At 44.9% G+C, this 25,164-nt stretch overlaps 1 protein-coding gene across 3 annotated transcripts in view; it reads left to right on the forward strand.

Moving 5' to 3' along the window:
• Positions 1 to 25,164, forward strand: part of TGM2 (transglutaminase 2) — an 89,846-nt gene that overhangs the window by 41,696 nt on the left and 22,986 nt on the right. For all 3 annotated transcript variants that reach the window (XR_008849510.1, XM_056549839.1, XM_056549840.1), the window contains exons 3-9: positions 6,143 to 6,385; positions 8,038 to 8,156; positions 17,437 to 17,565; positions 18,181 to 18,358; positions 18,447 to 18,582; positions 19,720 to 19,823; positions 22,854 to 23,093. Coding sequence is in view for 2 of the 3 variants with exons in the window: in XM_056549839.1 (XP_056405814.1) it covers positions 6,143 to 6,385; positions 8,038 to 8,156; positions 17,437 to 17,565; positions 18,181 to 18,358; positions 18,447 to 18,582; positions 19,720 to 19,823; positions 22,854 to 23,093 (1,149 nt within the window). In the remaining variant the exon portion in view is untranslated. The remainder of the gene's footprint in view (positions 1 to 6,142; positions 6,386 to 8,037; positions 8,157 to 17,436; positions 17,566 to 18,180; positions 18,359 to 18,446; positions 18,583 to 19,719; positions 19,824 to 22,853; positions 23,094 to 25,164) is intronic.

The following is a 25,164-nucleotide window of genomic DNA, read 5'->3' on the forward strand; positions in this document are numbered from 1 at the left end:
CATCAGGGCTCAGGGGAGCAGTCAACATATCACAACAGATAATAATCAAAAAAACACTATAAATAAAAAGTGATAAATAAACAAGTAAAGCACACGTGATACAAAAGCATAATAGCCGCACATTGATACTGAGTAATGATAAATAGATGTATGAGAAGTAGATAAATCATTCCAAACTGGCCACAATGGAAGAAATGTGGATCCTTAATTGTACTATGAGTAGATGAAGAATACGTCCCTTGTCCAAAGCAAGTACTCCAAATGTAATTAGGTATGCATGAAATAGCCCAACGTCGTATTACAGATATAACACCCCAGGGATCACTGTTTGCCACACCCTGTGTTAATGAATATGTTAGGACCCATGTATGATGGTAATAGACTAAAAACTGATGACTGGTGTGACACACCAAATACAATGATACAAAATGTTGGGCCAGAGATACCCCTGACCAGATAATGCAAAGCGTCAGGACGAATCAAGGTGGATTGTGAATAGATTAGAAACACTTCCAACAGAGCACCTAATATAGGATGCTTAGAGCGTCAGGCAGCCCAAGATACATGATGAATATGGTGATAAGGAAACCTGGTATCACCTCCCTAATGTGGAGGCTTCAGAGGAGACGATAACTCCCAGTCCCTGATGTCCCTTGTGTGGACTCAGTGTGCGGCGTCTATACCACTTATATAAAGATCTGGACTGTCGGTGGTCTTGAGGACTGGGTTGAGGACCTCTGTTCTATACCACTTATATAAAGATCCGAACTGTTGGTGGTCTTGAGGACTGGGTTGGGGGCCTCTGCTCTATACCACTTATATAAAGATCTGGACTGTTGGTGACCTTAAGGACTGGGTTGGGGACCTCTGCTCTATACCACTCATATAAAGATCTGGACTGTTGGTGGCCTTGAGGACTGGGTTGGAGACCTCTGCTCTATACCACTCATATAAAGATCTGAACTGTTGGTGAGGGGCCTGGAGGACTGGGTTGAGGACCTCTGCTCTATACCACTCATATAAAGATCTGGACTGTTGTTGGTCTTGAGGACTGGGTTGGGGACCTCTGCTCTATACCACTCATATAAAGATCTGGACTGTTGGTGACCTTGAGGACTGGGTTGGGGACCTCTGCTCTATACCACTCATATAAAGATCTGGACTGTTGGTGGCCTTGAGGACTGGGTTGGGGACCTCTGCTCTATACCACCCATATAAAGATCTGGACTGTTGTTGGTCTTGAGGACTGGGTTGAGGACCTCTGCTCTATACCACTCATATAAAGATCTGGACTGTTGGTGGTCTTGAGGACTGGGTTGGGGACCTCTGCTCTATACCACTCATATAAAGATCTGGACTGTTCGTGGTCTTGAGGACTGGGTTGAGGACCTCTGCTCTATACCACTCATATAAAGATCTGGACTGTTGGTGGTCTTGAGGACTGGGTTGGGGACCTCTGCTCTATAACACTTATATAAAGATCTGGACTGTTGGTGGTCTTGAGGACTGGGTTGGGGACCTCTGCTCTATACCATTCATATAAAGATCTGGACTGTTGGTGGTCTTGAGGACTGGGTTGGGGACCTCTGATCTATACCACTCATATAAAGATCTGGACTGTTGGTGGCCATGAGGACTGGGTTGGGGACCTCTGCTCTATACCACTCATATATAGATCTGGACTGTTGGTGAGGGGCCTGGAGGACTGGTCTGTCGACTTCTGTTTTAAAACAATTAGGAAAGTCAGGAAAGTAAATCAGGAAATTGAAAATGACACATTGTCCGGTCCTCTGAGTCAAACAATGAAGTTGAAGACTACAGCGTTTCCTTTATACTCTATAGCTGTGTATGAGACGTTCATTCATATGACCTTAATCTCCCATCGCTCGGCATCTGACAGCCGGCAGTTTGTTGACAGGGAAGCCTCAGGGACCTGAATTCCCTTGGGCCGTGTTATTTGAATGTGACTGTTCATAGAGAAAGCAAATGTACCAACATGGAGGTGCTATGTGTGTAGTTCTAGAATTTTTTAAGTTAATTCCAGAAGATTAAATCTTCATAATCTGTATAAAATATTTAATACTTTTAAAATTCAAAAAGATCTTCAAATGCCTTATTTGTTGCTTCAGATTATCTCATAGACTGAGACGGCAGCACTGAGGGGTGACCAAAACAAAACAAAAGTGTGTTTGTAGATCTTTCTACATTTCATTTTGCTGCTATGTTCTTACATGGGTTAAAGGAGTTGTCCAGTGGTGAAAAACGTTATCCCCTATCCTAAGGATAGGGGATAAGTTTCAGATCGCGGCGATCCGACCGCTGGGGCCCCTCCGCGATCTCCTGTACGGGGCCCCAACAGCCCATGGCTTTCACACCCCCTCAATACAACTCTAGGGCAGAGCCAGAGTGCTGCCTTCGGCAAACTCCGGCTCTGCCATAGAGTTGTATTGAGGGGGCATGTCGGCCGCCGCTTCGTGCAGTGGTCAACACCCGCTATCTGGCCAGCGAGCCGGGGTCCCGTACAGAGAGATCGTGCACCAGGCGAAGTTTATCACTGCAGGAGTTGCTGACTTATCGCTGCACTAGTCAAGCCCCTTTGTCTACATCAAGCACCACAAATAGCATTAACCAGTGCCGGCATCTGTATCTCTTTTGTTGCATTTAAGTATATATATAAAGATTGACAACGCATCATATATGCTAAAATAATTATCCTCCCCATCCCCGGGGGACGTTTGTGCCCCCAAGCATAGTGAAGATGTGAAGATATTAAGTTATAAAGTCCCCGCCCCCCCGGCCGCCCGGCAAGTAGTACCCTGGGCGGGGACTTCTACTTACCAGCACCCATTGCTCCGCATTGCTCCGGCCGTGGCCCCACCCCGACGGCTTCGGCTCACGTCACTGCTCTGCTCCATCTGCTTAGGGAGCAGAGCGATGACGTGAACTGTCATTCAAGCCATCGGGGCAGGGCCATGGCCGGAGCAATGCGGAGCAATGGGTGCTGGTAAGTAGAAGTCCCCGCCCAGGGGACTATTTGCCCGGCGGCCAGGGGGGACTTTATAACTTAATATCTTCGGCATATAGGAGCAGTACTCCTATAACGCGTTGTCAAGCTTTGTATATGCTAAAATATGCTGATTGGTTCCCTTTAAGTGAAAGGAGACAATTTGTCATACATCACACAACCTGAGGACAGGGGTGGCGCTTTTTTGGAAGAAATTAGCTTTGGTTTCTGATCGTGGGAGACCCCCACAATCTCCTGTACAGGGCCCCAGCTCTACCGCGGCTCTCCCTGTGCAGGAGGCATGTTGGCCGCAGCGTGACGACATGGCCAACACGCCCCTTACATTTATCCCTATAAGAAAGGAGGAGATGCTGCGTTCATGCATCCCTGTCTCTCTGATAGAGCTGTATGGAGTGGGCATGTATTTCGACCTCAGTGAGGTCGACGACGCACGCACTAGCTGCACAGAGCCGCAGCATTGCCGGGTCCAAGTACGGGAAATTGCGGGGGTCCCTGCAGATAGGGGATAAGTGTCTAAGACTGCAGTAGTCCTTGATAAAACAAACAAAGCAACACAAGATTAACACAAATGCTATTTACATACTATAAGATAAAAGCACTTAACCCCCTCTAAGGCATAAATCCTATAGTAAGCCATAGGCAGGAAACAGTACATTTTCATTTTCCTTTTATCAAGGTCAAGAAAGATCATAACCTCAGTCCTATGTAAAAGGTCAAGCATTTTATGTCTGTGAAATGTATAGCTAAATGACCATTCCATACATAAAGTCCATTGTTTTTTGCCTCTGGATGATGTTTTTTGCACATAACATTGTGGTGACAAAGTCCGATGCTATGTAATCCTTACATCCTAACACAAGATATATTGTTCATAGGAATCCAATGGATCAGGCAAATATCAGATTATGAGTTTATTCCCACAGCTCCATAAAGCAATTCAGTTGGTGTCCGCAACCCATGAACTTTCTTATTGGTTCACTAGGATCTCAAGTACCAGAGGTGCTGGAAATCGGCAAAACGTGTTGTATGATCAACAAGCAATGTCTCGGATCATGGTATTCCGAATTGCTTAACATTCACCACTGCTTGGAAAGGGTCCCCGAGGCCTGAAAAACATGAGAGGAAGCACTAAAAACAAAAACAAAATCAAATTTATTCAAATATATAAAAGAAATTGTAAAAAATTGAGTGTATGAGTGTGTGGACTATGTGCAGACCCAGAGTCCGTGTGAATAGAGATGATGCTTTGAATATGACGATCCCGGAGATGTCCGGATGGAAAGATGGATCGTTGGACAAAAAGCCAGTTAAACAATAAATAACTTATACAATAAAATAAAAATGGACTACAGGTTTTGAAAGTATTGCAACCGTCTTCCTCAGGATCACAAATTACCTCAAACAACCTGTAAATCAAAGCTCCTCATTTATACCCCCTGGTACCAGAGTCTTGAGTTGGCATATCCATCTGGGTTCAGATCTCCTTTGAGAATTCTACACATCACCACCCCTAATGTTGGTACGAACCCTCTCCAAATCAGAAACCCTAATCCCATCCATCTTACCTTCATAAAATTAGTAAATTGCAACAAAGAGAGAATTTCCCCCATGAAGGAATCTTGGCCAGCCAACAGAATGTTTATGTATCCTCTTAAACAATTCTTACATGGTTTGTCCCACATATACCTTGAGAAATGGGCAAGTCAAGGCATCTACCACATTAGGGGATTTACAACTGATGTACCGGTAATCCTTCAAGTAGTCTGGCTACCAAAGTACAGATGGTAGTACCAGGTCATGGATGTAATCCTATGTTTCCTAGGAGCCCTTTTAGCCTGGCCTAAAGGAGTTCATACAACTCGGACTAAAGTCATCCGAACCCAGCCAACTTTAGACGGCTGTCTAAAGTATACGACAGTCTACCTACACTCTCTTGACGGCTTACCACTACTGTGCCTAAAGAAGAAATATGAACACAAACGTTCTTGTGTTTTGAAAGGCCCAGTCAAATATTCATGTTTCTTCTTTGGGGAGGCCATCAAGGGAGTGTAGGTAGGCCTTCATAAACTTTAGTTGACGGGTTCGGCCGACTAAAGTCTGAGGCATATGAACACCTTTAGGCTAAAATGGTTCCTAGTCAATATAGCCCTCAAAGTGGAAGCCCTTCTTGCTAACATTTCCAACATAGTTTACTCCGTGTTTATATATGTAGTAAATAAACTTTTTGATTATCTTGTACAATTGGATGGGCACAAAGTGGTTGGTCCATACGTTGCTTTGAAACCTCTTTGAGAAGACATCATAAAAAAGTGGTCTTTTATGGGGGCAATCTTCTCAAAAAAAATGGCCACCATGCAAAATGTATGGTTGACTGAAAATCCCACAAAATCAGATCTGTATAAAGGGGCTGTTCTTCTCAAAGAGGTGGTCTTATGGAACAGTGACCTTCTACTAGGTTCTAGTAACCATGATACTAAAGGATCCTCCACTAGGAGCAGGCCTGGTGCAAGGATTTTTGTCACCCTAGGCGAAAGGTAATTTTGACACCCTTTGACCCCACCCATTGGCTCCTTCCGATGTATGGAGGCGTGCGCGATGTAGGGATGTTGGTCGGACTTGACCTTTAGTGATCACCCCGGTCTGCCTCAGAGGTGGCGATGCGCTCCTCCAGCAGGCTGGAAAATAAAGATTATTATAGTACGGGTGGGGTAGGGGTAGCGTGGCAGGGTTTTGCTTGATGGGTAGGTGCTTCAGATGCTGGCTAATTTTACTGCAGCAGGAAGAGGGCGCTCCAGGCGGCTGCCTATTTTGCTTATTGGCAGCGCCGGCTGTGACGGCCCTTTACATGAACAGCACATAGACTTTGTCTACAAGGCTCCATCTTGTGCATAAGCCTTTCCTCAATATATTGCAGTGTTTCCCAACTTGGGTGTCTCCAGTTGTGGCAAAACTACAACTCCCAACATGGCCGGACAGCCAAAGGCTGTCCGGCCATGCTGGGAATTGTAGTTTTGCAATAACTGGAGGCTTACTGGTTGGGAAACACTGGCCTACTGGGTCATTTAGTGTTTAGGTAGTCCTATATTCCTTCATATAAAAAGCCTTGTCCTCTTTTAGGTCCATGTCCCTCTGAAGACTTCGGCACAGAAGCTAAAATCAAAGTGACGGACTCCCTGCAGGAAGGTGAATGGAGCGCAGCCATAAGCAACGTCGATGGTGAAAACCTTGTCCTGTCTGTCATCTCTCCTCCCGATGCCCGTATTGGAAAGTATGCCCTCTCCCTGGAGACTTCCACAGGAACAGAGGAAAACAGCTGCAACCTTGGGGACTTCTTCCTGCTCTTTAACCCATGGTGTCCAGGTAGGTGAATGAGAACATGATGAACACCTTGGTGACCAATGGCTTCCAATGATCACCTATGGAACACCAGAGCCAGGTGGAAAAAAATGGGACGCTGGAGGCACCTACGTGAAGGTTAAGGGCCACAGTTCTCAGTAGACCTCAGTGGCTGAGGTTAAAGCCCCTTAAAGGGGTACTCCAGTGGAAAGCATTTTTTTTTTTTTAATCAACTGAAAGTTAAACAGATTTGTAAATTACTTCTATTAAAAAATCTTCAACCTACACAACTTCCTGTGGAGTACACAGCAGCTGATAAGAACTAGAAGGATTAAGTTTTCTTTTTTTTTTAAATAGAAGTAATTTACAAATCTGTTTAACTTTCTGGCAGCAGTTGATTTAATAAAAAAAATTTTCCAGCGGAGTACCCCTTTAACATGGTTCCTTTAAGGCCAAGCCTACAAGTCTTCTCATCCACTCTTGCTTCTTGACTCCCATATGCTGCTATGGTACCTGTCTAGGGCTGGGGTCACAACAGGCACAGATGGCCAAGGCTGTACTCTTGAAGGTAGGGAAGATAGAGCCCTGTCAACAAAGGATCCAATAACCTGAGGCCATCTCACATTTCTGATATTAAAGGGGTACTCCGCCCCTAGACATCTTATCCCCTATCCAAAGGATAGGGGATAAGATGTCTGACTGTGGGGGTCCCACCACTGGAGACCCCCGCAATCTCGGCTGCAGCACCCCAGACATCCGGTGCACGGAGCAACTTCGCTCCATCGCCTGATGACTGGCGATGCGAGGTGGAGGCTCATCCGTCATAGACTTCCATAGACTTGCATTGAGGGGACGTGGCCGTGATATCACGGGGCTCTGGCGCTGCACCCGACGCTCTAAACGAACACTAGATGCAGCAGGGAGATAGTGAGACCCCTGCGATCGGACATCTTATCTCCTATGCTTCGGATAGGGGATAAGATGTCTGACTGCGGGGGTCCTGCCACTGGGGACCCCTGCGATCACGGCTGCGGCACCCCAGACATCCGGTGCACCGAGCAAACTTCTCTCCATGCCGGTTGACTGGCGATGCAAGGTGGAGGCTCATGTCCGTCAGGCCCCCTCCCATAGACTTGCATTGAGGGGGCGTGGCCGCGACTTCAGGAGCGGGACTTGGCCATGACATCACGGGCCTCTAGCGCTGCACCCAACGCTCTAAACAAACACCGGGTGCAGCAGGGAGATCGCGGGATCTCCACTATCAGACATCTTATCCCTTATCGTTCGGATAGGGAATAAGATGTCTAGGGGCGGAGTACCCCTTTAAAGATAAACCAACCACACACTGGGGTTAGTTACATTCTCCCAATAATCCAGAGTCACAGGAGTCGGAAGATAAAACCTACGTGCCATTCTCCATTGTTTTCACACTTTGTCTGCAGAGCTGACTCTTAAAATAACATGTACGTCTCCTACATAATCCTAAATCCTAACAGAAAAGTCTTGATGTGTCCTTCACGGCCTGTTGGGGCAGAGAACAGGATTGGGTGCTATCTACGCTCCACACATCTAGTTTTATTTCCTTTGTGTATCTTAATTCTGGTAATATAATTAGGCTCTGACGAGCGTCCCAATACACAAACCACATACTGAGTGTAACCCTCTTATATCCTCAGAGGACTCTGTGTACATGGAGAATGACGCCGAGCGGACAGAGTACGTTGCAACGCAGTACGGGATCATCTTCCAGGGAGTCGTAAGCAATATAACCTCTGTGCCTTGGAACTTTGGACAGGTAATTGTTATTTATTTTGTCCATTTATGTCCCCCTTCAAAATCACTTCTTTTCTATTGCCCCAAAAATGGAGTTTATTTTGTTGATAATCACATCATTTTGCATCTAAACCAGCAATATAGGCTGATGTGTCTCCATGGTAACAGACTACAAACAATTCTTGTGTAGTCTGTCTGTAGTCATATTTCCTGTGTCCTGTGCTTTCTGCTGTGCTTTCCTAATGTATGTAAGAGATAGGTGACAGATAGAAGGGAGTGTGACTGCAGGATCAGACTACGCAGGGCATGTTTGTAGTCTGTTACCAAGGAGTTTTAAACACAAAACTTTATGGATTATTGAGGCTATTTACCATGTTGCTTGACTTTTAACTTTTAGATGCATTGAAACCCTTTAAAAAGGGTATAAAGGTGGGATAAATCACCTCGATTTCATCGGCAAGGGTCCACCGCAATCCTTAGGAAGAAGGCCCTAATGTAAAGTCTGTAACAGGGCCCCTTAAAGGGGTAGTCCAGTGGTGAAAAACTTATCCCCTATCCTAAGTATAGGGGATAAGTTTGAGATCGCGGGGGGTGGGATCGCTGGAACCCCCTGTGATCTCCTGTACGGGGCCCCGGCTCTCTGGCCAGATAGCGGGTGTCGACCACCGCACGAAGCGGCGGCCGAAACGCCCCCTCAATACATCTCTATGGCAGAGCCGAAGATTGCCGAAGGCAGCGCTCCCGCTCTGCCATAGAGTTGTATTGAGGGGGCGTGTCAGCCGCCGCTTCGTGCGGAGATCGACACGCCCCCTTCCCGTGGGCTGTCGGGGCTCCGTACAGGAGATCGCAGGGGGCCCCAGCGGTCGTACACCCCCCCCCCCCCCCGCGCGCGATCTGCAACTTATCCCCTATCCTTAGGATAGGGGATAAGTTGTTCACCACTGAACTACTCCTTTAAAGGGGTACTCTGCCTGCGGCACCCCAGCCATCCGATGCACAGAGCGAACTTTGCTCCGTGCTGGATTACCGGCGATGCAGGGCGGAGGCTCATGACGTCACGGTCACGCCCCGCTCATGATGTCACAGCCATGCCCCTTTAATGCAAGTCTATGGGAGGGGGCGTGACGGACGTCACGCCCCCTCCCATAGACTTGCATTGAGGAGGCATGGCCGTGAGGTCAAGAGTGGGGAACGGCCGTGAGGTCACAAGCCTCCGGCTCTCCGACGCTGCACCTGGGTGTAGCAGGGAGATCACGGGGGGTCCCCAGCAGCAGGACCCTCGCGATCAGACATCTTATCCCCTATCCTTTGGATAGTAGATAAGATGTCTAGGGGCGGAGTACCCCTTTAACTATCATTCTTCATTTATAGTGTTCTTCTCATATGGAGTAGACAGAATTGATGGTAGGCGCTAATGTGCCCTCTGCACCCCATACAGTTATGCCCGTACATCACCCCCCTTCAGATTTTCTCCACTTATTGACTCCAGCTGTAGAACGTACTTTAAAATTTGAGTTTAGCAGCAAATATAATAAGTTCACATCCTGGAACTAAAAATATAAAATTTCTAATGGTGTCTCAAGGGCCTTAGCCTTAATGGCTGCACGTCTGAAGGTTCCTTTGTTCTTTCCATTGTCTGGTAAATGCACTGGAATCCGTGGAGTTTATTTGGAGTATATTCTCGAGGCCTCCTATCCAATGTAATGTACAGAATGTCTCCACAGTTATGGCTCAGTTTTTCCATGAGGATATCCAAGACAATTATACATGGCTGAAATAAAGTTACGGAAATTAAGCATCACAGTATAATACCAAGTTAAAGGGGTACTCCGGTAGAAAACATCTTTTTTTTTTTTTTAAATCAATTGGTGCCAGAAAGTTAAACAGATTTGTAAATTACTTCTACTAAAAAATCTTAATCCTTTCAGTACTTTTTAGCAGCTGTATGCTACGAAGGAAATTCTTTTCTTTTTGAATTTCTTTTTTAGTCTTGTCCACAGTGCTCTCTGCTGACACCTGATGCCCGTATCTGGAACTGTCCAGATGAAGAGAAAATCCCCATAGCAAACCTATGCTGCTCTGGACAGTTCCTGACACGGACAGAGGTGTCAGCAGAGAGCACTGTGGACAAGACATAAAAAGAAATTCAAAAAGAAAAGAATTTCCTCTGTAGCATACAGCTGCTAAAAAGTACTGAAAGGATTAAGATTTTTTAATAGAAGTAATTTACAAATCTGTTTTAACTTTCTGGCACCAGTTCATTTAAGACAAAAAAAAAAGTTTTCCACCGGAGTACCCCTTTAAACTTCAGGATTATAGCATAGGAGGCATAAGGGATTGTGAGTTAAAGGGGAACTCTGCCCCTAGACATCTTATCCCCTATACAAAGGATAGGGCATAAGATTTCTGATCTCCCTGCCGCACCCTCGTTCGTTTAAAGTGTCAGGTGCAGCGCCAGAGGCTCGTGACGTCGCGGCCGTACTCCGCTCGTGATGTCACGGCCACGCCCCCTCAATGCAAGTCTGTGGGAGGGGGCGTGATGGCCGTCACGCCCCCTCCCATAGACTTGCATTGAGGGGGGCGTGAGCGTGACGTCATGAGCCTCCGCCCCGCATCATCAGTCATCCGGCATGGAGGGAAGTTCGCTCCATGTACCGAATGTCTGGGGTGCTGCAGCTGATATCGCGGGACCCCCGCGATCAGACATCGTCTCCTTTATCCTTTGGATAGGGGATAAGATGTCTAGTGGCGGAGTACCCCTTTAAGGTCACCTACCTCAAGACAAACTCCGGAAAGGGAATGGTTATGCAGGAAGACTGCAGAAAGTTACCCGTTCCTTATCCTTCCTTCTAGATTTGCAGGTGTCCTTGTCACTACTGATAGCAACAGGGCAGTACCTGCAGCCCCTTCAGGTTGCACAGATAGTCCAGATCCTTCAGGATGGTCCTTCCTTATGTGCTGTTGTAAGGTTTGCTGTGTCTCCCAGCACAATCTCAGAACATGGAGCAGATAACAGGACACAGTCTGTTTCACGAGGCAAGCTGGACAGCGACATAGAAGGGCATCAACCCAACAGCAAGTATCTGCTACTGCGAGGAGGAACAGCAGGAACACTGCCAGAGCCCTTCTCAATGACCTCAAGGGGCAGAGGTTTAGCTTGAAGCGTCTGGGCCCTGATGCAAAATCTGCAACAGGGCGCAATATACCAATTATAATACTGCTCTCTTATGGAGAGATATGGGGAGATGTGCTTTGGGGCCCCCTTAGGCACCAGGACCCCAGTGCGACTGCTACCTCTACAGCTACGCTCCTGTCCAGGGGTCTACAGACTCCATGAGGGTAGCAAAAGGGTCCAACGTCTTCTTGGCATCCAACGTCTTCTGTGTTCTCAGCCGAGCACCAAAATCTATATGTCTTCCATTGGTGCCCTGTTGCCTTCACAGATGAGAGTAGGTTCACACCAATGTCCGGGGACGCCATGGTGAACATTAAACTGCCTGTAACATCATCCAGCATGGCGGCTTTGGGCTGGGCTGGGGAGAAATATCCTAGGAAGGTCACTCAAACCTTCACCAATATACCACCCTTAAAGGGGTACTCTGGTGGAAAACAACTTTCAATCAACTGGTGTCAGAAAGTGAAACAGATTTGTAAATTACTTCTATTAAAAATGTTTTAATCCTTCCAGTACTTATCAGCTGCTGTATGCTCCAGAGGAAGGTGTGTCGTTCTTTTCTGTCTTGTCCACAGTGCTCTCTGCTGACACCTCTGTCCATGTCAGGAACTGTCCAGAGTAGGAGAGGTTTGCTATGGGGATTTACTCCTGCTCTGGACAGTTCCTCATGGACAGAGGTGTCAGCAGAGAGCACCATGGTAAACAGAAAATAACAACTCAAGTTCCTGTGGAGCATACAGCAGCTGATAAGTCCTGGAAGGATTAAGATTTTTATATAAAAGTAATTTACAAATCTGTTTAACTTTCTGACACCAGTTGATAAAAAAAATTGTTTTCCACCGGAGTACCCCTTTAATGATCCCCTATTGCTGTTGGGTACCAGGTGGAAATCCTTAAGGCCACTGTTAGAACTTACACTGGTGCAGCTGGCCATTGGTTCTTACTGCTGCAAACATTGCCTGGCCACATGTGGATTCAGTATTTAGGCAGTTCCTGGTTGACAAAGGCATGTTCCTCATACCTAAATCCAGTTGAGAACCTCGGGGGCGGTATGTTTTAGTGCATCCGATGATGCAAAGTAGCACCCCAGACTGACCAGGAGCTCATTGATGCCCGGATCAAAGTTTACGCAGATCCCCAGGACTTCATCTGCCATATAATCCGTATGATGCTCAGATGTGGTCATGAGGGACCTGGGAGGCCATACACACCTGAAAACAAATGTGTTAAGCCTCGGGGGGGTGTAGGGTAGCTGGGGTGTTGCTGAGCAGGTATCAGGGGTTTATCAACCCTTGTCACTCGTGACGCCAGGGTGAGGGTTAAATGCTGAGGTAATGCTGGGCCTATCGCCACCCTTCCCAAGAGCGATAGGTGAGTGCAGAATAACGGATTGTCCACAACCAGTGCTTAGCTGAAAACTTGTTGAAACTTTACTGAAGATTTTCTGTAACATGCAGCAGTAACTGGTAACAGTCCAGATAACAGAGTCTATATACAGCTGAGCAGCGATTGACAGTGGTTGGGACCGGGTAAGTTCTCTTTAGTTTAGGAGGATTTTGTAGCATAGATCCGCTGGATTTAGGGGTAGGTTTAGGTCCAGTGATCTTGCGGAGTTAGAGAGGAATTGTAAGAACTCAAAGTCTTTAGCATAGGCCGAGGCCGCAAGGCATAGGACTAGTAATCGTCTTTGGAAGTTGCGGAGGTCCTACCTCATCCAGTGTCAGCAACTCAAGAGAATGATTAATGGCGGCAGCTCCCTTATATGGGCGGTTTTGGATTGGTCCATAACAGCTGTCACTCACTGTTACATGGCATTGTGGGTGAACACCTGACACAAGAACCACCGAAGGTCCTTCAACAAACCATAGAGTTCTGAACACCGAGTCACATGACCTAAGGTCCTGCAACACTAACAGGTAGGCATTTAAATATACATATTTACACCGATACCCACATGAATACTAGCCAACCGAGGGGTGACAAGGGACAAACAAGAAAAGAGGGACCCCACCGTTCCTAGGAACTCTGACCTTGGGACCTCCACCAAGGTACGGTATGCAATACGGTACCGGGACACCACACAAACAAACATACAAGAGGCGCTCCCTTGTGTGAATACCTCCCAAGAATCGCAATGTTCAGGCAACTTGCACCACACACATGAGGGTATCGAGTGTATGGTACCTTTCACAGCTGCTGCTCTTCCCAAGTACTCAAAGCTCAATAGCATCAATAAGAACTCCTTCACCTCAGATCATGGGAATAATGGGCACTGCCAGGATACAATGACTCATAGAATTATAGATTCATTCAAATAAAAAAATGCACTACGCGTTTCCGAGCCGCACCGATTCCTTTCTCAGGTACATAGTAGTGGATGAGTCGGCACTTCCGTGTGTTGTGGTGGAGTTATACAGCATATGAGAAGAACATTACCCAGCACTCACCATCATGAAGATGTATTGGTCCATATCAGAGGTAGGGGTACAGGACGCGTTTCGGCACATCTGCCTTCCTCAGCTGTCTGCCTAGGCAGACAGCTGAGGAAGGCAGAAATGCCGAAACGCGTCCTGTACCCCGACCTCTGATATGCATCAATAAATCTTCATGATTAAGCAACATCGGTGAGTGCTGGGTATTGTTCTTCTCCTTCCTCGGGTACGTACCTGAAGAAGTGACCAGTGCGTCTTGGAAACCCGTTCCAGGTTTTTTTATTTGAATAAATCTATAATTTTATTATTCATTATAGATTTCATCATGGTCCAGTGTGTGCTATTTGTTACTATAATTATATTTTTTTTTTAAGCATTGTATTTTCATGTTTCGGAACTCCAAAGGCAATGAATAAACAACATTTTTCATGTCGTAGAATGTAAGTAATGAATAAGAAGTTCCCCTAATGTCACCCAGTGTACTTTTAGGACACATGGTCATGTGACGTGCCCTCAGTACATGGGCGTGTAGTATGGCAATTCATGCACAATGACATTAAGCAGATGCTCTGTGTAGACATTGAGCTCTGTTCCGTCTCTGACATATCTCTTGTTGCCTCAGCTGTCTCCCCCCTCCCTATTCTTCTTATCTCCGCTACACATACTGCCACATTCCATTTCTGCCCTCCTCCATATACATATGTTTTTTTCAGGAGTGCATCGCCGACACCAAATGTTGGTCTCTTGCCATGTTGAGACAAGACTTTTATTCTATTCCATAAAAGGTCTTAGTGGACAGATAGGAGTCACATGGGGCTACTTCTCTGAAATGAAACATGTACTTAAAGGGGTATTCCAGTAAAAAAAACAAAAAACTTTTTTTTTTCATATCAACTCATCTAGAAAATTAAACATATTTGTAAATTACTTCTATTTTTTTTTATTATTCTTCCAGTACTTATCAGCTGCTGAAGTTGAGTTGTTCTTTTCTGTCTGACAACGGTGTTACGGTGTTCTCTGCTGACACCTCTGTCTGTCTTAGGAACTGTCCAGAGCAGGAGAGGTTTGTTATGGGGATTTGTTCCTACTCTGAACAGTTCCTGAAACAGACAGAGGTGTCAGCAGAGAGCAGACAGAAAAGAACAACTCAACTTCAGCAGCTTATAAGTACTGGAAGGATTAAGATTTTTTTTATAGAAATAATTTACAAATCTGTTTAACTTTCTGTAGCCAGTTTATATGAAAAAAAATTGTTTTTCACTGGAATACCCCTTTAACATTTAAGGGTGTATGAGAAATATTACAGAGGATAAGATGAAAACATTTGTAAGCATTTACCTTTGTGGGCTCCATTCACACTGAAGTGTTGATATTCTAAAATTTCTTACAAAAATGCTAGGAGGGATGTAGATTTTTGAGCACTGTCGAAGCTACAGGGTTTATTGTTTGAAGCAAGGCATATAAACAAGGATGTGGTTTATAGAACAATCCCACTCGGTGTTGTGTACATGGTGAGTATTTTCAGCATGAAAAAGGCTTATGAGATTATAAAACAATGGCTGTTTACTTTCAAAAACAGTGCCCCTCATGCTCAAGGGTTGTTTCTGGTATTGCAGATCAGAACTTGTACAGTGTGAACATGAATCGATGCAAGGTTAAACAAGGGATGGGTGCCCACCCTCGATGCAAGGTTAAACAAGAGATGGGGTGCCCACCCAGGTTAAACAAGGGATGGGGTGCCCACCCTATTCCTAGCTCGGACCCCTTTTAGTTATCTTACCCTGCCATTTTGAAGTTCCCATCAACTTAAAGGGGTACTCCAGTAGAAAACTTTTTTTTTTAAATCAACTGATGCCAGAAAATTTTACAGATTTGTAAATGACTTCTATTAAAAAATCCTTATCCTTCCAGTACTTATTCGCTGCTGAATACTACAGAGGAAATTCTTTTCTTATTGGAACACAGAGCTCTCTGCTGACATCACAAGCACAGTGCTCTCTGCTGACCCCTGCTGTCCATTTTAAGAACTGTCCAGAGTAGGAGAAAATCCCCATAGCAAACTTATGCTGCTCTGGATAGTTCCTAAAATGGGCAGAGGTGTCAGCAGAGAGCACTGTGGTCATGATGTCAGCAGAGAGCTCTGTGTTCCAAAAAGAAAAGAATTTCCTCTGTAGTATTCAGCAGCTGATAAGTACTGGAAGGAATAAGATTTTTTAATAGAAGTAATTTACAAATCTGTTTAACTTTCTGGCACCAGTTGATTTAAAAAAAAAAAAAAAAAGTTTTCCACCGGAGTACCCCTTTAACAGGGTGGCCCCAACAATGATGACAATCCCTTCCATCAAATAAGTGAAGGAAAAAAAATAAGGGGAAGACAAACAGCTGTCACGCCCCCTCCCATAGGCTTACATTGTGGGGGCGGAGCGTGACGTCACACGGGGGCAGAGCCGGGACGTCACTAGGCTCCGTCCCCGTGATCGCCAGTAATCAGACCCGGAGCGAGCACGCTCCAGGGGCTGATTATAACGTGGTGCGGCGTGGAAGATCACGGGGGTCCCCAGCGGTGGGACCCCCGCGATCAAGCATCTTATCCCCTATCCTTCGGATAGGGGATAAGATGTCTTAGCGCCGGAGTACCCCTTTAAATCAACTGGTGCCAGAAAGTTAAACAGATTTGTAAATTACTTCTATTAAAAAATCTTAACCCTTCCAGTACTTATCAGCTGCTGTTATGATCCACAGGAAGTTCTTTTCTTTTTGAATTTCCTTTCTGCCTGACCACAGTGCTCTCTGCTGACACCTCTGTCCATTTTAGGAATTGTCCAGAGTAGGAGAAACTCCCCATAGAAAGCCTTTTGTGCTCTGGATAGTTCCTAAAATAGACAGAGGTGTCAGCAGAGAGCACTGTGGTCAGGCAGAAAGGAAATTCGAAAAGAAAAGAACTTCCTGTGGATCATAACAGCAGCTGATAAGTACTGGAAGGGTTAAGATTTTTTAATAGAAGTAACTTACACATCTGTTTAACTTTCTGGAACCAGTTGATTTAAAAAAAAAAAATGTTTTCCACTGGAGTACCCATTTAATAAATTATTATAGTAAATTATAATAGAAAAATGGTAAAAAATTGGGATGGGCTATCCCTTCATTATATTGTTATATGTATTACTTTAAAGGGGTTATACAGGAAAAAACTTTTTTTTTATATATCAACTGGCTCCAGAAAGTTAAACAGATTTGTAAATTATTTCTATTAAAAAAATCTTAATCCTTTCAGTACTTATGAGCTTCTGAAGTTAAGGTTGTTCTTTTCTCTCTAAGTGCTCTCTGATGACACCTGTCTCAGGAACCGCCCAGTTTAGAAGCAAACCCCCATAGCAAACATCTTCTAAACTGGGCGTTTCCCGAGACACGTGTCATCAGAGAGCACTTAGACAGAAAAGAACAACCTTAACTTCAGAAGCTCATAAGTACTGAAAGGATTAAGATTTTTTAATAGAAGTAATTTATAAATCTGTTTAACTTTCTGGAGCCAGTTGATATATAAAAAAAATTTTTTTTCCTGGAATACCCCTTTAACGTAATACATATAACAATATAATGAACGGATAGCCCATCCCAATTTTTTGCCATTTTTCGATTATTCCTGGAATACCCCTTTAATTGTTGATAATGCTTATAACTTTTATCTTGTATAGTTTGAAGATGATATACTGGAAGCTTCTCTTGAGGTGTTAGACAAAAACCCCAAGTTCTTGGAGGATTCCACCACTGACTGCACCCAGCGGAACGATCCCGTGTACATAAGCCGTGTTGTCAGTGCAATGGTGAGTTTAAAAAAAAAAAAAATCCTTAAAGGGAAGCTGTCACATGGTAAATGCTGTCCAATCATCTGGCACCATGTTATAGAGCAGGAGGAGCTGAGCGGATTGATGTATATTGTTATCTGGGAAAATAAGTAGAACTCGTCCTTTATCCATGTAAATCTCCGCTAGGACCGCCCACTTGACTACTTTTCCAAGACGGAGCAGAGGATTACATGGTAAAAAATTCTGCTTGGATTAAATATTTTCCCCATAAAACTGTATATCAATTTGCTCAGCTCCTCCTGCTCTATAATATGACACCGGAAAATTAAAATGCATTTTAAACATGACGTATGCCCCTTTAACAACTAAAAGAAGTTTTTATGTTACTGATATGTAGACAAGACAGCAATTTGATGGCTAATAGGATTTCAGTGTGCTGCCCCTTTTTATGGTATAGGGCAGTGTTTCCCAATCAGTGTGCCTCCAGCTGTTGCAAAACTACGACTCCCAGCATGTCCGGACAGCCAGAGGCTGTCCGGGCATGCTGGGAGTTGTAGTTTTGCAACAGCTGGAGGCACACTGGTTGGGGAATAATTTCACACTATACCTAAAGCTATGCCCATGGTCCTGCAGGTGAACTGTAATGGTGACAGCGGTGTTCTATATGGGCGCTGGGACAACTGCTATGGCGACGGTGTAAGCCCCATGTCCTGGATCGGCAGCGTGGACATCCTACGACGCTGGAGAAAGTTTGGTTGTCAAGCAGTGAAGTACGGACAGTGTTGGGTTTATGCCGCCGTTGCCTGTTCAGGTGAGAGGAACGCAAAAGAGAAGATGACAGAAAAGTCCTTCAGAAAAGTCCTTTGGTGTCCGTCGACTAAAGTCGTGTTGTATTTCAGTTCTGAGGTGTCTGGGCATCCCCGCTCGGGTCATCACCAACTACAATTCCGCACATGATACCAACAGCAACTTGGCGATCGAGCTGTACCTGGATGACCAAGGGAAGAATCAGAAGAAGCATAAAGACATGATCTGGTAAAACAATGGTGGGAGAATGATGGCAATGGTTGGAACATAACATTATAAAAAACGTTGCGATATATTTAAAGGGGCACTCTGGTGTGAAAAAAATTTTTAATCGACTGATATTAGAAAGTTAAACAGATTTGTAAATTACTTATATTAAAAAAATAAATAAAAAATCTTAATCCTTCCAGTACTTTTTAGGGGCTGTATACTACAAAGAAAATGCTTTTCTTTTTCGATTTCTCTTCTGTCACGACCACAGTGCTCTCTGCTGACCTCTGCAACTGTCAAGAGCAGCAAATGGTTGCTATGGGGATTTTCTCCTGCTCTGGACAGTTCCTAAAATGGACAGCAGAGGTCAGCAGAGAGCACTGTGGTCGTGACAGAAGAGAAATCCAAAAAGAAAAGCATTTCGTCTGTAGTACACCGACCCTAAAAAATACTGGGAGGATTAAGATTTTTTAATAGAAGTGATTTACAAATCTGTTTAACTTTCTGGCACCAGTTGATTAAAAAAAAAAAAAAAAGATTTCAACCAGAGTACCCCTTTAATGCCCGGGCCAATGTGTAGACATGGACGACTGGCTAATTGTGCTTGGCCTTAGTGACCACAAAGAAAAAAAAACGTTTTCCACTGGAGTACCCCTTTAATCCTTCCAGGACTTATCAGCTGCTGTATGCTCCACAGGAAGTTGTGTAGTTCTTTCCAGTCTGACCACAGTGCTCTCTGCTGCCACCTCTGTCCATGTCAGGAACTGTCCAGAGTACAAGCAAATCCCCATAGCAAACCTCTCCTACTTGGACAGGTCCTGACATGGACAGAGGTGTCAGCAGAGAGCACTGTGGTCAGACAGAAAAGAACTTTAAAAAGAAAACAACTTCCTCTGGAGCATACAGCAGCTGATGAGTACTGGAAGGATTAAGATTTTTATATAGAAGTAATTTACAAATCTGTTTAACTTTCTGGCAACAGTTGATTTGATAATATTTTTTTTCCACCAGAGTACCCCTTTAAATATACTGCAACATTTTAAAAATTTTATGTTCCAACCAATGCCGGGGCACCCCTTTAATCTAATGGTTTTGCAGATGACAACAAAAGATTTGCTCCCCTGACAAGAGCTTTTTTGTTACTTTTTTATGAAGGAACTTCCACTGTTGGGTCGAAGCCTGGATGAACCGTCTTGATCTTCCCGAAGGATACGATGGTTGGCAGGTCGTGGATCCAACTCCTCAAGAGAAAAGTGATGGTGGGCACTCGATCTCTCGTCTTTCTTTCCGTCTTCTTTGTTCTTAGCAATGTAGTCCTTTTTGTTTCTTCCTTTCTTAAAATAGATATTTTAGGTGAGTGTATTGTATGTTTTTACATACAGTGATCCCTCAACTTACAATGGCCTCGGGTTACAATAGTTTTGGCCTTTTCTGGACCATTGTAACCTAAACCAGACTCACCATACAATGTACAGACAGTCCAGATCTGTGAAACGTGTCAATGGCCGGAAGATCTGACCTATCAGAATGGACATTTCACTGGTAAAACCCCTGTATTACTGAAGTGTATGCACTGACTGGTGTCTGGTAGCGCCCCCTACAGTACAGGGAGGTATTACATGTTCTGTACTACTCTTTACCTGTATTACTGAAGTGTATGCACTGACTGGTGTCTGGTAGTGCCCCCTACAGTACAGGGAGGTATTACATGTTCTGTACTCTTTACCTGTATTACTGAAGTGTATGCACTGACTGGTGTCTGGTAGCGCCCTCTACAGTACAGGGAGGTATTACATGTTCTGTACTCTTTACCTGTATTACTGAAGTGCATGCACTGACTGGTGTCTGGTAGCGCCCCCTACAGTACGGGAGGTATTACATGTTCTGTACTACTCTTTACCTGTATTACTGAAGTACATGCACTGACTGGTGTCTGGTAGCGCCCCCTACAGTACAGGGAGGTATTACATGTTCTGTACTACTCTTTACCTGTATTACTGAAGTACATGCACTGACTGGTGTCTGGTAGCGCCCCCTACAGAACAGGGAGGTATTACATGTTCTGTACTACTCTTTACCTGTATTACTGAAGTACATGCACTGACTGGTGTCTGGTAGCGCCCCCTACAGTACAGGGAGGTATTACATGTTCTGTACTACTCTTTACCTGTATTACTGAAGTACATGCACTGACTGGTGTCTGGTAGCGCCCCCTACAGTACAGGGAGGTATTACATGTTCTGTACTCTTTACCTGTATTACTGAAGTGTATGCACTGACTTGTGTCTGGTAAGCATCATGAGGGGGCAGGGCTATGATGTCACAAGCTCCCTGCGCCAGCTCCAGCGTTTGGAACAGTTTGTTCCATACGCTGAGCAGCGGAGTACCCCTTTAAAAGGGTTTTGAACATTCAACTATTTATAAATTAATGGGCTTTGTTTGCAAAAATGTTGGTGTCTATGGAGAGTGAGCATCATCCATAAATGGTCGCAGCCCAAAAGGATCAAGTGACTAATATGGTGCTGAAAGAGGGGAACCTGTCATCACTTTTCTGCTGCCTGGACCATAAGTCATCGGGGCGGTCCCCAGTGGCTTCTGCTTGCCCCATTGGACATGCTTGATAGATCTCTCCTCACACCCAAACAGGGAGATCTATGAAACAAGGCTGAGAATATACTGGTGACCATCCCAATGGTTCCGGCAGCATGAAAGTAATTACAAGATCCCACGAGACCCCCTTAAAATAGGACCTCTGGACACGCCACTGTTTATAAGCCAAAGTCCTTCATGAAATGATTAAAGGGTGTCTCCCGCCATGTATATAATTTTTTTTCTGTCCCTACCTATTGCTAATCTATTCCTAACCCCCTCCCTGACTTAAAAAAAAATGTTCTACCTTCTAAACAGCTACTCTTATGATGCTCACTTTTGCTGGGCAGGGAGCCGACTTCCCCAGCAGGCGCCACGTCACTGATGCCTGCTGGATGCCGACTTCCGCCCTCACCTCTTCTATGCTACGCTCCTGTCGGGAGCACGCATAGATGAGCGGCCAATAGCTCGGCAGGCTGCTCCGGGGTCTCCTCCTCCCTGTTCAGCAGTTCATGTGCAACCCAGGGAGGAGGAGTATAGGAGCATTGCCGACCTGCCGTGCAAGATTTCCCTGCCGGGGGCAGGGATGGGCTGCGCGTGAGGCCAGTGAGCCAAGGCGCGCAGCCCCGTCATTCACAGCAGCTGTCTGATTGACAGGCAGGGAGTGAGCGCAGGCTGACTGAATACGGACCGATTGCCTGGGTGGGATTGGTCCGAATTCAGCAGTGATGTCACAGCAGGCTACAGCGGGCAACTAGGAGGGAGACCCCTAGTGGCCGGATTTCAAATAGAAAATACAATATTTTAAACACAAAAAAAATTACTGATGTATATTAGAGATATGTTGTAGTACATAAGTACTACAACCTATAAAAAAAAAAAAAAGTTAATGACAGTGCCCATTTAACAAAGCAAACAGAGAGGTTTACTCAAAGCAGAGATCAGAGAGGAACCCAGCACATATTTTCCCCTCTCAGTTGAGTCAATTCTTTGGGGAGAAGAGTCCTGAGCAGGTTCTCATGACCCAATACCAAAGGGGCAGGGATAGGAATAAAGGGGTTATCCAGGCAACAAAAACTTTTTTTTATATATCAACTGGCTCCGGAAAGTTAAACAGATTTGTAAATTACTTCTATTAAAAAAATCTTAATCCTTTCAGTACTTACGAGCTGCTGAAGTTGAGTTGTTCTTTTCTGTCTAAGTGCTCTCTGATGACACCTGTCTCGGGAACTGCCCAGTTTAGAAGCAAATCCCCATAGCAAACCTCTTCTACTCTGTGCAGTTCCCGAGACAAGCAGAGATGTCAGCAGAGAGCACTGTTGTCAGACAGAATAGAACAACTCAACTTCAGCAGCTGATAATTATTGGAAGGATTAATATTTTTTTTTATAGAAGTAATTTACAAATCTGTTTTAACTTTCTGGAGCCAGTTGATATATATTTATATATATATATATATATATATATATATATATATATATATATATATATAAATATATAAGTTTTTTCTTGGGCTACCCCTTTAACACTAGGTCACATCTTCTGTCTTTGTTACGTTGGCTCCAGTGGTTATTTTGGCTCCGAGTAGCCTAATTCAAGAAAAGTAATGTTGAACGAGATGACTCTCTAGAATGTTCTCATTTTGGGGTGTAACCATACTAGTTGCTGCAGCTTAGACCCGACCTTCTGTTCTCTCGCAGGTGCCTACTGCTGTGGTCCCGCTCCTGTCCTGGCTGTGAAGGAAGGTGACCTTGCCATCAGCTACGACGTCCCATTCGTATTCGCCGAGGTCAATGCAGATGTCATCTACTTTGTAGAGCAGAGGGACGGGACCGTCAGGCAGACCAAAAACAACGCGCTGGTCGGGCAGAAAATCAGCACGAAAGCGGTGGGAACAGACACCCGGGAAGACATTACGCAGAACTACAAATACCCTGAGGGTAAGTGAGAAAAAGCGGGGAAGACCAAAGTGAGGATATGGTAATTCTTTATACTTTTATACTATCCATAGGCTATATAGTATCAAAAAAAAAATCTTAATTCTTCCAGTACTTATTAGCTGCTGAATACTACAGAGGAAATTATTTTCTTTTTTTTTACTGGAATACCCCTTTAAATAAGCCATGCAATGCACCTTGGGAAAAAAGTATGCAAAGTAGTTCTCCACACCAGAAGTATAAAAGCTTGCTCTCTGCTGCCACCTATGAGAAATTACATTGAATATGACTTGAATTGATGCTAGCTCCCACGGGTGGAGAGCTACTTGGCCTACTTTTGTTCACAGCTACTTCAGTCCCTGCCAGACATCAACTATATATTCTTTGCCAGTTCCTCCTTATTCTATGAAAAACACTTCACAAAGTAATTTGTCTCCGCTTCCAAGTGCCAACAGGTATTCTGCATCCACGCTGTCAAGTATTATTTATTCTTCAGCGTACATGCCTTCAGCCCATCAGATTTAGTTTTTTTTTTTAATATCCTGTGAGATGAATGTTGGCGACAAAACCTCATTTAGTCTTAATGATGTGTGGAAAACAATTATTTGTATTGCCGGTCGCATCTGAGAATTGAGTTTTTCCAATGCAGCATTGTTCTTTTTCAGATGTGCGCATTAGTTCAGTTATATAAAATATGTAGCAGAGCTGAATGACATGTCTACTATTATACTATTGTACTATTGTACACTGCTCAAAAACATAAAGGGAAGACTTAAACAACACAATGTAACTCCAAGTCACTGACACTAGTGTGAAATCCCACTGTCCACTCAGGAAGAACACTGATTGACAATCAATTTCAGATGGAACAGACAACAGGTGGAAATTATAGGCAATTAGCAAGACACCCCCAATAAAGGAGTGGTTCTGCAGGTGGTGACTACAGACAACTTCTCAGTTCATATGCTTCCTGGCTGATGTTTTGGTCACTTTTGAATGCTGGCGGTGCTTTCACTCTAGTGGTAGCATGAGACAGAGTCTACAACCCACACAAGTGGCTCAGGTAGTGCAGCTCATCCAGGATGGCACATCAACGCGAGCTGTGGCAAGAAGGTTTGCTGTGTCTGTCAGCGTAGTGTCCAGAGCATGGAGGCGCTACCAGGAGACAGGCCAGTACATCATGAGACGTGGAGGAGGTCGTAGGAGGGCAACATCCTAGCAGCAGGACCGCTACCTCCGCCTTTGTGCAAGGAGGAGCAGGAGGAGCACTGCCAGAGCCCTGCAAAATGACCTCCAGCAGGCCACAAATGTGCATGTGTCTACTCAAATGGTCAGAAACAGACTTCATGAGGGTGGTATGAGGGCCCGATGTCCACAGGTGGGGGTTGTGCTTACAGCCCAACACCGTGCTGGACGTTTGGCATTTGCAAGAGAACTCCAAGATTGGCAAATTCGTCACTGGCGCCCTGTGCTCTTCACAGATGAAAGCAGGTTCACAATGAGCACATTTGAGAGACGTGACAGAGTCTGGAGACGCTGTGGAGAACATTCTGCTGCCTGCAACATCCTCCAGTATGACCGGTTTGGCGGTGGGTCAGTAATCGTGTGGGGTGGCATTTCTTTGGGGGGGCCGCACAGCCCTCCATGTGCTTGCCAGAGGTAGCCTGACTGCCATTAGGTACCGAGATGAGATCCTCAGACCCCTTGTGAGACCATATGCTGGTACGGTTGGCCCTGGGTTCCTCCTAATACAAGACAATGCTAGACCTCGTGTGGCTGGAGTGTGTCAGCAGTTCCTGCAAGAGGAAGGCATTGATGCTATGGATTGGCCGCCCGTTCCCCAGACCTGAATCCGATTGAGCACATCTGGGACATCATGTCTCGCTCCATCCACCAATGTCCACAATGTCTAAAGTTTTGTAAGTGAATAGTGTCCATTTAGGCCGTGTGGAAGCAAAAAAGTTGCGCCAAAACGTACACGAAAAAAGACATGTGAATACAATGATAAATTGTCTTTTAATTTTACATAGGAATATTCTGATTATTTTCAATAGTAACCTCATATTTTTTCTAG

The sequence above is a fragment of the Hyla sarda genome, chromosome 13, assembly GCF_029499605.1.
Source record: "Hyla sarda isolate aHylSar1 chromosome 13, aHylSar1.hap1, whole genome shotgun sequence".
NCBI classification, from domain to species: domain Eukaryota; kingdom Metazoa; phylum Chordata; class Amphibia; order Anura; family Hylidae; genus Hyla; species Hyla sarda.